Raw genomic sequence first — 13,196 nt, 5'->3', positions numbered from 1 at the left:
AGAAGATTATGACACTCAATTTATGAACCAGTTTTAGTCAGCTGCAGAAGTTGGAATTTTTCTGGGAAGGGAAGCAGAGAAAGCAGGACTCCATCTGGTTCAGGAAGACGCAGGCACATTTTGTGACAGAGTCTACCCAGGACACCTTCTCCAATTCCTGGGAACATTTCAACACCCCTTTCTAATGCAGGGACCAAACAAATGACTATACAGGTGCTCGGTAGGCAGGTCACAAAATCTGCATGTCCCCAAGCTCACTCGCAAGCAAGCCGCACCCTGTTCACAGGGTGCCACTGATCCATTCACTGGCCCCAAGCCACACATCATCTCTGCACGTGCTGCTCCTTTTTCCCCAGAGCTGTTTTCCAGCACCTGAGCTGGTCGAAGAGAAGGGCAGAAAGACCTAACACCAACAGTTGAAATCAGAGGTTAATGCACACTGATGGGCTGGAAATATAAGAATGGATTACTTTTCAATGCTTATTCTAAACTGCACTAGGGACCCAGAGAGCCGTAGTTTAGCAGTCTTCCTAAAGATGCCAAATCTAGCTCCAAGGGCCTATCATAGTTGGTAAAATCACTACATTGATCCCAAGTATGAAAATTAAGCACAAAGTAATGCAGAAAACTACCAGAAGGAAGTGACAACTTCAAGTAACAGAGAGCTCCTTGCCTCTCCTGCCCCAAATAACCAACAAGCTCACCTGACCCAAACAAATTCAAGACCATCTAGGAAGGTCTTATGGACACAAGCCTCTCTGATCTGCAACAGCAACAGAAACAGCACTGGCCAGGACCTTCCTCAGTTAAATGGTTTCTTCACATACAATATCGACTTCCTTCTCACAAAGACAGGACTTCTGATGAAAACCACATAACTCCTCCGTCAACACAAACATCTCTGAAATCTCCCCAAACCTTGCAGGATTGGGCAGGCAACTCCTTGCCAGGCTGTTGCCATTTCCAACCATAAAAACACATTAGTCACAGACATGTTGTTCTTCTCCTCCTTCAAACACACAATAAAGAAAAAAAATTTGTCCTGGAGAGTTGACCCAACCTAATGTATTACACCCAATGTCAAATCTTTCATTACAGAGCAAATCTAGAGATTAGACAGGCAAAAAACTATTAATAAATCACATCTAACATCCTAAACTTTACAAAGTCCAAACATTTACAACTTATAGGTACACCTTGCACCCAAACAACTTCACACAATTTTTACAAACTACCTGCTACCCAGAGACATAAGAATGCCTGCCCACCTCTGCCATTCAATGCTGACCAAGAGGATGTAGCAGGTTCATTCTGAAATAAGAAAGCGCAGAAAATCTAGTCCAATACTCCTGAAAGATACCACATCTTACAAGAGGATTGTACCAAGTGAGAAGTGATGGCAACTGTACTTTACACTAACGAATTAACTTGTGGAGCCTTTGAATATCACATATCTCATTGGTTCTTTTAAATACACATTTCAGTAGATGAATCAGAAGACAGAGTCACTTGTCAGCAAATCTCTTCATATCCCTCACTTCCCAAGACTGCCTCCAGGCTCAATTTGATCTACTCAGGAAGAGCTGTTGAAAGCAAAATTCAAGTAACCCAGAAATAATGTTGGGTTTTGAGGAGTTCCCAACAGGGGCAAATATCTTTTAGCAGAAACATCACCTCTACTTTCTAATATAATTCAGGTTTCTCCCCAGTCCTAAGTTTCACTTAGAGTTCATTTTTCATCACTTCTGCCTCACAACTCAACTCTGTTCTGCCCCGCTATGTGACTCAACCTTAGTTATATATGCAGTCTTCAGTGCTGCTCGGACAGCAGAAATGCAGCATAGTTAGGCATAAAGACTTCAGCGCTAAGCAGACTCCAGTACTCTTGCATCTCTCACTACAGGCAACCACCTGCAGCTTTGTCCTTTGCTGCCTTCATTACTTCCCATACATATATTTTTTCAATTAGTGTTTGTAATCTCAGACCTTAATAAGCATCAAGTGACCTAAGCCTACCATCTATCTCCGAACAACACCTAAAACCTCACGACCATATAGGTCAAAAAAATCACAACATTTGAGAGCGACACAACATTCTGCAAATGAGACCAAGCTCATCTGCGTGAAGAACCAAACTAAAAAGACTATCACATATCATCCTGTAATTATAATCCTGACCTTGTGTTTTTCAATACTGCTGATAATGGGTACGCTAAAAAAAAAACTACCACCTGTCAAAACAGTACACAGTTCTGCACAAGTCTTCCCCTAGAGAGATGATGCAACAACAGAAAACCAAACAAAAACCAAACAAACAAAAGAACCAGCAGGATAGATGTTAGAAATGCTGCTTAATAAGCTGGAAGGTGGCACTTGCACACTATGGTGATGAGGATGCTCTAAGAACCAATTTGGAAACGAATTTATGCAGGTGGCATGCCAGCGGCAGGGAACAGAATCTGCTCATTTTCTTTTCATCTGTGTAAAATGGTTTTGAATTTCAGAAGGTCAGTGTGTGACATCATGTTATTAATGGACAGTCTTGGTATTCTACCTATTTCCTTCAAGTTGGGCCTCTAGTCTCTGAGCATGATCACACAGCAATTCTGGTTATCAAAAGATGAAGGCCAACAAACACAAAATTCTCATCTGTCTGCTTTGACAGTAATTAGCAAAAATTATTGAACTAAAGCTCACAATGCAGATAAAGCCTCACATATGGTAGAATCTTTACTTTTGACTTGTCTGAACAAGCATGAACAAAATCCACAGCAAATAATAATCACTTCAGCCTGCTGTCTTTTACAATGAGTTCCATTTCACATATCTCCAATCTTAGCTTGTCATTAGCAATGCTAATTAGTTCACTATCTCAATGCCACACTAGATCCAGTAAAAACTGAGATCATTGCTAATTTGAGAAGAAATGTTGTTCTTTCCTCAATATAAATAGTAACAGTCACTCTACAAAACACCCAGAGAAATTAATATTGCTTGTAATTTTCAATCAGATTCAAAATTTAAATAAAAATTGCGACTACCTTTTGATTTCCAAAAAGATAATAAAAGGGTAATTACAAATTATCACAGCACTAACTAAATTAACAACCCTGTGAGGACATATAATGACACAGCATTTAAAGTGGGGTTATATCTCACTACACAAGCAACCCCAGTTCTATACGCACACACGTTGCATATACAACCTTCCACAGCTCTCTTCCTGAAGGGAACCATTTTCTAATACCAGCATGGTAATTGCTCTTTCGTATCTGTGGGTTGATAGAGGGTTTTATTTTAAAGCTCTCACACAGTCTGATTCCACAATTTTTTGTAGAGATAAAACCCAATTATGTGGAACTTCAATCACAAGTCACAAAAGAGACCTGTGCAATTAAACAGCACTCTTCTACACAAAGAGCTAATTAAAGTGACAACAGGAGGTGAACCAAGTTGTCCTCTACTGAAAGTGAGAACATACGAGCTTGCCACAGGACGTCCTGCAAAGGGGAAACGCCGAGAGGTTACTGGGCATATACTGGAACAGTTAATGGAGTCCACCACCAACCACCACAACCACACAGACCAGCAGTTCGGGTAAATCGGGTCTCAGAGGCTCCAGTGCCCCCACACTCCCCTCTGCAGGAGGTTTCTGCCCCCTCCGCGTTTCTCCTCTCAGCTGGGGACAGAAGGAGAGCAGGGCGACTGGAAATGGGTACACATTTGCCAGGGCTGGGGCAGTTGGAACCTCTCAAAGTGGATTTACTACAGAGAAGCACTTGTCCTAAAGCAGATGAGGTGCTGAGACGGAAGGTCTCCATGTTCAGGGGCTAATCCTCACTCCCACTTCTGCTGAGTTGAGTGTGTGTACATATGCACTTTTGCCTCTGTGGGTCACAGAAGTGGAAAAATGCTCGGGGGAGTTTCTAAACCAATTTTTAAATTCAGATTTATTTTAAGACTATTTACAACCTTAATTCAGTTGGATTAGGAAATCAGCAGAGACAGCCTAATTTAAAACATCAAAGAACCAGCTGTACCTGAGGGAAGGTAGGCAGAAGGGGAAGGCTGCAGGAAGTGTCTCTCTGAATCCAGTTGCTCTTCCCAGCAAAGATATTATATCTGACTTCCCTCTGGGCACTGGACACCTGAGATTCAGTGGCTCACTAAACCTAAGCAATTAGCAGCTACCTGAAAGGTGCTGTCAGAGCTGCACTAAGCTGCTTACCTGGCCCTGGACCACTGTAGGTCATTTCATACACCGTTTTTAGGAAGCTCTGGGTGACCCTGCGCTTCTGCCTCCCATCAGGTGCTCCCCTGGCAGGGGTGCAAAACCATCAGCCCACTGGCTCGGCTAGTCACTTCCCTGCCAGCCCCAGTATGATCCCTATTGAACAGAAGCTCCTGGGCTGCTATGTAGTACAGACATTTTGCTAATACCAGAAATTGCTAATGATCTATTTCTTCCTTCAACCCTTCTACTAGAATGAGATATAAAGGCAAATAAATAATAATGGGTACAGGATTGTCTTAGTACCAAAACACCACCCGGACAGCAGGCAGACACGTGCACCAGTCCTATCACACAGGCATGCAGAAACAAAGGGAAAACAAGTAGATTGTTTTTTTTTTTTAAATGTGGAGAAAGGCCACCTTCCTCCTCTCTTTCAGATTTTTTCATGTATTTTAAAGTTTTAAATCCAGACTTTTGATAGCCATAAACTACATTTAAAAAGCCATTACCTCTAATTGTGAGGTAGCTTTGGGAAACAAGGCTGTCAAGCCATTTTCAGGCTACATAACACTACCAACTGTTTAAAAAACAAAAAGAAAAAAAGAACTAAAGGAAAAGAAAATCACATTTCAGTAACTGAGCAGACTGACATGCTGCTTGAGATTAATGGAGTGTTGGTCTCTTGTTTAATAAAAATAAATCCTATACACAAATACCAGTGAGGGTCATGACACAATTCAACACCATTCCAATGTCAAAAAGCAACTGTGAAGAATTCACCTGTGTATTTTTGTCAGCTGCAACGGGCATTCTTGTTTACTATCCACATGCACTTAGGCGAAGGACTTACAAAGGCTACGCTTGAGCTGAAATTCTAAATACAAAAACTGGATCGTGTAAAAAATAGAACTATTTTTAAAGATTATTTGCTGCAGAAGTCAGTGACTTTCTCAAGAACATTCAAAGAGCAAAATCTGTAAGGATGTGGTAAGTGGCAAATCCTGATTAGCTAAAATAATCAGCATTTCACTAAAAGGAAATACCCAAAGGAAAAGAAAATTATTTTGGCTGTTTTCTCTTTTCTAGTGAAATAACATGTATGTTTTATTTTCATTTTGTTCCACTGGAGCAGAGGAGAGAGATAAATGAAAGATGAGAGCCATAATCCATGAGAACACTCTCAGACTTCCACAGATAGTGAAATTTAACATTGATAGATATGACAGCAACTCATCTCAGTCTAAGTTCTGCTTTGGAATCAGGGACAGCACTAAAAAGAATAGGGATAAGGAACTCATATCAGCCTTGGCTGGTAAGAGAGGCAAGGTGCAATAATAGTCTGTAAGCATTATAAACCAAGAAGGAAAAACCTCTGTAGCCGCCTTCTTGCCATTTTATTCTTTAAATTGTTGCTATTACAGCAGAGTGGAGTTTAAGTTTAGTATTTACTTCAAAATCCCCACAGTTATTTGTATGGTTGTACAGACCTAAAAGATCCACTGCACTATATACAGAGGGGACATCTCTACAGTTGGGCAACAAGCTCTTGACCTGGCTGGCACATGCTCTGAATAAACTCCAACTCCCCCCTCTAAAACCACATCTGGAGAACCAGTGTCACACCCAGGAACCTCTCCAGCTGACTGGTGGTAACTGGCTGCTGCAAGATCCTATAGAACATATCTTGCTCTCCATCGCTTGTACCAACCTTAGCACCAAAGCATTTAAAGCTGTACGGAAACGCAGGCAAACCTTACAGAGAGGAAAGCAGACACATGGAGATCAAGCGGCTTCCCCTAGGCAAGCCAACAATAAATCCAACAGTGCCTAAGCAGTGCCCAAGAGCTAGAGGATCATGCATCCTCTGACCATGTATGGTCAGATTCTTCTTACTTTGCTGCTTTTACTGATGGAAACAACACACAAAGTACTGTTATCCACCTCTGACACCGCGCATCACACTACCTGCCCTTTATGCTAGCTAATTGCTCCTTTGTTTTAGAAGAGCCCACTCTGCAGGATCAGGATCCAAGTTTTTGGATCCTGGGTACTGGAATCAGAGTTATTTGCATGGTAACACTAAGGTGCTCCTGTGTTCAGCAGTAGCTCAGGGTTCAGAGACAGTCAAATAATCTAGGGAGATCTTGGACAGGGCAATGAGCATTTAGGCCTTGCTTAGTGCTGCCCAGCATCATCAAGGCAATGATGACTATGTTATCATTTAATGAATTCAGGACTGTGCACACACTCCTATCACAGGGCCTGCAGTGCTATTAAGAACAGGATAAAAAATTACAAAAATGGGCAATATATACAATAGCTACATGTCCAATACTCTTTATATAGAAAGTTGCTCTTCTGTTGCTACAGCATGCACTTTCACATCATTCCCCAATCAAATCAACAATTCCAAGTATCCATCCCGATCTTAAAATTGTTCTTTTCAATAAAAAAAGGGAACAAAGGAGAAAATGCACAGAAGATTCAAAACTTCATTTGGTAAATACCAAGCAGATGAATAGGCAACACTCTAGAAATTGATAAACACTAATCTAGAGAGGTATCTCCAGCACTTTAGAGCATCCTGAAGAGATGACTTCAGGTCCTAGTTAGTGCTTTCAGTGTGTACATACGTATGTATCTACATACACACAAAATATTTGTTTATATATACACACTTAAAACAACTTAGCTGAAATCACAGATTTTTTAACATACTTCTTGAGCTGAAGAGATTTAACCATTTTGCTGTATTTTAACAGTATATTCACTACAGAGCAGTTTTCTAATTAAAAGCCTTTAATTAAAAAGAAGATTAATTAAACATGAGATAAGCACAAATACTAAACAAACTACTTCAGAGAAAATCCAGAATCTGACCTACCAAAATTACTTTATATGCAATTACAGATGCTGTGAATTACTGTTTGTAGATAATTGCCTTGGCTGTCTCCTTAAAGTTAACCGACCACATATTAAAGTTAAATAACATCAAACCAAAAAAAAGAAGTCAGGACTTGCAGTTAAATGCGTTGTTTTTTTACGTACCTCAGCATTAATGCATTACTGGTTCATAATCATTTACCAGTGGACCTTAATCATAAAGAATACTTCCAGCATATTTCTGAAACTAGCTTTCAACCTTCAAAATAAAAGATACTATCTTATCTAGAGATTTCTGCAGAATTTACTTAATTTGATTTAAATTACTTCTCAGAGAATAATCCCAATCCTAGAAATAGAACTAGCTTTATATATTGTTGACTCTTAGAAATATTTCCTAGATTATTTTAACATGTTCTTGCTGTATGATACAGTAAAAGTAAAGATTCATTTTTTGTAGGAAGGGTGCTTAACCAAATGAACAAAGAAAAGGCAATGCTTAGGTCCTACATGTAGTAATGGAAAATTTTAATTGCTTTTGGGATCTCTGGCATTATTCTTCCTAGCAGACAGGGTCAGACCAGCTTTGCACCCAAAACCACACATGCTATACTCCACAATGTCAAAGAATGAAGTAAAGGAATATGAAAGGGGGTTTACTGGCCACATTAAGAGATATGTATATTAATTTCAAAAATTCACAATTTCACAGCCATCAGTGGGAACTGCAAATACACCTGGGGAAGAGGGTCACACAATTCAGAAAGCTTTCACAAAGGGAGTGGAAGGCCTAGAAACACCAGAAAATGAAAAACTTCATTAACTTTTAACTGATCTTTTAAATACAAGTGTGAATACTTTTGATAAATCTACACAGCCTAAGAATTTTGGTTCTCTGCACCCTACCAAAGCTGCCTAATGCAAGCTATCTAGCCTGTTGACCAAAAAAAAAAAAAAAAAAAAAGAGAGAGAGAGATTTAAAAACTCTACTATTTCATTGAAAATTGTCTATTTTTGGATGTTACCTATTTTTAGGTCTTTGAAAGTTCCCTTCTTAGACTACATTAATGGGTTTATCTGCATACAGAGTAGAGATTTCCTAGACTGTTTTCTAACTTCATTTATAAGCATTTCAACTACACATTTCTTGCCAGAAAGGTGTGGAAATGACAGGTTTACATTTTTAGGACCCTTTTCCCCTAAGCAATAAGGGAACAGAAACCACAGCAGGGATGAATTCCACCAGCAACAGAAACTGAAGTTCTCCAAGGCAGACACTACAGAGGTAGTCTGCCAAGACCTCTTTCATTGTGAAATAACTTCAGTCTCTTTCAAGAAGTGTAATCTATCAAGCCATATGGAAGAATAGAAGGCAATTTTAAATAGGTTTAATAGACAGTTGCCTAATTTATTTTTTTTTAATTGAAAGACACAAATAATCTTTTCAAAAGGTTGATGTGTATGGAAGAAGCTAGCCAGAGAAGAATGAAAGTCCTGGAGTAAAAATGCAATATACCTCATAGACTTAAAGAAGAGTGTATATACATGTATTTGTTGCATGACATTTAAAAGCACCTGAGATCAAACTCTGCTTTATGGAAATTTTTGATTACTATTTTTTTCCAGAGCCAAAATTTCACTATCCGCATGTATAGCATGGGCAGTGAGTAAAATGAACACAAACACAAGGTTCATTAATAAAGTTAACAGGGGAATGTATACAACATTTTTTTTCCCCCTGTTACCTCATGGTATACACAACTGCAATTTGAAGCAGTCAAATTACAGGCATGAGCCTATAGAGTCTGTAGAAATTCAAACTGCTTAAATGTAACAAGAGTTTTTCCATGTTACATATGTTCTAAAGGCATCATTTGTTTTTTGAGCTACATTGATATCCTGATGACAAACATCGAGGCCACTTCATTTTCCCCTTACTGGGCGCCACATTAGCCTGCTTTATCACCAACTTTTGAAAAATTACTGTCAAGAAACAACAGTAACTGAGATATTACTCCTATTTTCTATTTCTTCATTACGCAAATACTTTGAAAATTGAAAATACTGTATGCGAGCTAAAAATAAAGGGACTTGGTGATCAAAACCGTGCTTTGTAAGATAGGCTGCTGATGATCTAATGTAAATATTGATTTAAAACAGGAGGCAATGTTTTCCTTGTATCTAGACACATCACTACTGTATCAGTTAGGAGCAGCCAATCCTTCCTATATATGCCTGTACAGCATGTTTTCTTCAACATAAGAGATATATGCTGTATTCTTATTGACTTCTTAACAGCTGTAGTAACATCCATTACAATTGTGAGATGAGCTCCTTGCACAGGCTAAGTACAGGTAATGCCAACTTGTTATTGCAGGCAAAATGTAATTGAACACAGCCTTTTTTAAGGTTCTTAAACAGTCATACATGCAGTCTTCTAAGCATAACAAGCATAAGGGCAATGTTTATCCATAAACACCATTTTATGGGATGGCTTCAAACAATAACAACAGCTATTTTGTAAAGCTTCCGTAAATTACTAAAACACCAGAAAGAGAATTATGCTACACTAAACCATCCCTCAAAAATAATCAACCATCATCAAATGCATGTTTGAAACTGATGAAGTACCACCTCAAAATAATAAAACAATGCTAACACCAGTCTACAAAGAGCAGCGAGCTCTCAGTCTCGACTGAATCAATGCTACTGCTTTGCCTCAGCTATTGCTTCTACCCGTACTACAGAGAGACTTTCTCCTTTTTATTACAATTATTGAAAGAACTCTTACCTCTCCATCTCGTATTCTTTCATACCTGCTTTTACTGCCTTCATTACCTGTAAGATACATATTAACATGGGACATTCATAGCAGAAGGGAATCTCGTATTTATAAATTTATGACTTATGACCGAGTATCTCCAGAGGAACCTATATTACAAAAATATCATCTGTACTTCATTTAAATTTACATCAGTAGATGCATTTTAAAACTACATTAGAAATCAAACTAATTTTAATCTTTATAAATGCCTACAGTCTCCAGCAATAAAGCCAGTTTAATTGCCAAACTACTATATCCTAGTGAAGTGCAGCTCATCAAAATACCAATGCTTAATTCTGAAAGCTCTGGTGAACTTGGCAGCAAGTCCTTTTGTTTTACTTTTATGAAACACTAGCAAAACAAAACTGTGAACTGGAATATACTACAATGGTAGATTGTCTTTCATATATCACAGTCTGAATCAACAGAAAACTACTGGAGTTAACACTGGTTTACAACCCATAAGTCTGATTTTTTTTCTCAAATTTGCTGAGAACGTACACCAGTTTTATTCCTTTGCCTCTTTGTGTATTACAAAAGTTCTAGGCAGCTGCTTCATAGAGGAAATTCTCTCAGATGCGATAACATTATTCCAGGATGATGAAAGACCAAGGAGAATGAATGGAAATGACTATCCCTAGACTTTGCAATTTTACAATATTCACTTTAAAATATTTTTACACCTCACAGTTCAGAAATCTGAGAAGCAGAAGCAAAGACAACAGTTGAGTCAGTAAACTCATCAGCTACTTCTACCTAAGCTCCCTCTGGTCATCGCTCAGAACTCATTGCATCTCTGCATACCTATATGGAGTACAGGATTGACACCCAAGTTAATCTTGTCATCAATATCAGTAGAGCAGTATGACTCCACTGGTACAGTGCTAGGTCCAACCTGAGTAGCCTTGCTGAAAGCCTGGATTTGTCTTTGCCACACTACTATGTCAACAGAATAGCACTGTGAAGCACTGTACTGGGGGACATACCCACCTCTGAGGAGCAACCTAAGGAATCTTTGGACTATTCTCCACTGTGTGTGGAAAGACTCCTTCAGCTTGTAATGACCTGGAGAGAATAACCTGCTAGTTAAACTTTTCCGAGCTGCACATGCTGACATGGGCCAGAAGAATAGTCTTCATCTCTTCTTTCTCCATTACTATACACGTATTTGTGCATACAGGACAGATAGATTGCAAGCAGGTCACCTTCTGCTGAGGCTCCAGCTCTTACCCAAAACCACACTTCATTTTTCACACATCACAAATGCACCAGTGAGTTCAAGGACAATGCAAGGTATATTACTGGGCTGTAATAGGAGGGATATTATCCCCTTATTTCTATCCAGCCTTTCCATTATTTTATTACTAAGCAATTCAGCGTCGCTGGGAACATTTTCTGAGTACCAATGCTACACTAAGAGCAAAAATTATTAACAGTAAAGGATCCATTACCTCTTTATGAGCTTCACTGGAGATTTTATTGGTGTAGCGCAGAACTTCCAACTCCATGTCTGTCTTAATCACACGACTTAAAAGTAGAACAGATATCAGGTTAGGTTGCAAATTCACAGCTTAAGAATATGTAATAAAAAAACCCTGAAAATAATATGCATCACCTATGGTAAAATTAGATCAAGTGCACCTCACGAGCAAAGAGCTATTACAGTATTCATGACAGCAAAGTTTTGTTGGCACTGATTCACCATTAGCTAAACAATCTCACAAAGGGAAGTCACAAGCATTTCAAACATCAGCCTGCATTATTTTAATACTAATAAACAAGTGGTCCAACCAACATTTTTTCAACTCATCTACAATACATTAGGAACAAAAGAAACGTGTTTCCGCATTTGTCATGGCTCAAACACTACTTCAAACAGAACATTTCTACAAGCATACTTGATTTACTTTTTAAACACAATTTGAAACTAGTTTACATAAGGAAATTCCCAGAGCTCCAGAATTTCTATTCAGCACAATCCCAACCCCCACCTATTTGCAATACCTCAAAAGGTGGGGGCAGGGAGGGGTATGTGAAGAAATGCTATTTCTGTTTGATATTAAAAAACCCAAAACATGAAAGTCAGAAACAGCAGCAGCAGCAATTATAGCCATGATGTCCACTCTCTTTGACATGCTTCTGAAGGAAAAAAAAAAAAAAGACAAACCAACCCCCTGAAAACCCCATCCTGCTTTTCATGCCTTAAGAGATACTGTATTTGTGTCTATTTATGAGCCTTGATACTCTGTTCTGAACTCATCTCAAAAATTTACCATTAAACTCTTATCTACTTACACTACTTGCTACCATGTATTTCAAATAAAAGCAGTTATTTAGTGTGACATGAACAGGGAAGCAGAGATAGTTCCATACCTTCTATTAAAAATCACCCACTCCTTCCACTGCTACACATACTGATTTCCTAATATTTCTCACGCTCATCTCAAAGGCAGCCGTGAAGTACATACATACTGTTTACAAAGAACAAAACTACATCTACTGAATTGCATGAAAATATTTAAATTGTGTTTTCCAGCTCCACTCCAGAGCTTGCAGCAGTTACAAAGTACCATAACTGTTATATTTTGAAACTGCCACCAAGACACCCCTTTTTTATTATAACACGCTCCTACTCACACTGCTGTAGAAAACTATTTACTGTATATCTGCTCCAGTAGTTTGTTTTAATGAGTCCAGAAACAGGTTTCTCAGCCATCAGTGCCTCTGATGTGTGATAAGAGCATTTCCCACAGACAGCGATTGCATTGCTATGTGGCACAGGCACTTCCCTTCAAACACAACTTTTCTGGCAAGAGTAAAGGTACCTTTGTAAAAGCGCTGATATCAACCAAAACACTCTTACAGAAACACAGTAGAGGGGAAAGTATTGACATTCTTAGCCAATTGGAATATGACACAAAATAACCATTATGCACATTGAGAATGAAAAGTTGAAGGTTTTGGCTGGCATAGAGTTAATTTTCTTTCTAGTAACTGGAATAGTGTTATGTCTTGGGATTCAGCAAGAAGGCTGGAGGGGCACAAGAAGTTGGGAGGGGACACAGCCAGGGCAGCTGACCCAAATGGCCCAAAGGGGTATTCCATACCATGTGACGTATGTGCCCAGTATATAAAGTGGGGCAGTTGGCCTGGGGGGAATCGCTGCTCAGGAACTAACTGGGCATTGGTCGGCAGGTGGTGAGCAATTGCATTGTGCATCATTTGTTTTGTATATTCCAATCCTTTTATTATTGC

At 39.0% G+C, this 13,196-nt stretch overlaps 1 protein-coding gene across 4 annotated transcripts in view; it reads right to left on the bottom strand.

Annotated features, from left to right (window-relative positions):
* Positions 1-13,196, bottom strand: part of PEPD (peptidase D) — a 143,468-nt gene that overhangs the window by 89,278 nt on the left and 40,994 nt on the right. For 3 of the 4 annotated variants that reach the window (XM_075040062.1, XM_075040060.1, XM_075040063.1), the window contains 2 exons: positions 11,393-11,468; positions 9,909-9,955 (listed from right to left, as the gene is read on the bottom strand). The exons of the other annotated variant lie outside the window; for it this stretch is intronic. In XM_075040062.1, coding sequence (XP_074896163.1) covers positions 9,909-9,955; positions 11,393-11,468 — 123 coding nt within the window. The remainder of the gene's footprint in view (positions 1-9,908; positions 9,956-11,392; positions 11,469-13,196) is intronic. 4 annotated transcript variants of the gene reach the window in all.

Source organism: Buteo buteo, chromosome 11 (genome assembly GCF_964188355.1).
Source record: "Buteo buteo chromosome 11, bButBut1.hap1.1, whole genome shotgun sequence".
Classification (NCBI taxonomy): domain Eukaryota; kingdom Metazoa; phylum Chordata; class Aves; order Accipitriformes; family Accipitridae; genus Buteo; species Buteo buteo.
Note: the sequence above shows the minus strand (reverse complement) of the source record. Positions and strands in the feature narration are given on the sequence as shown.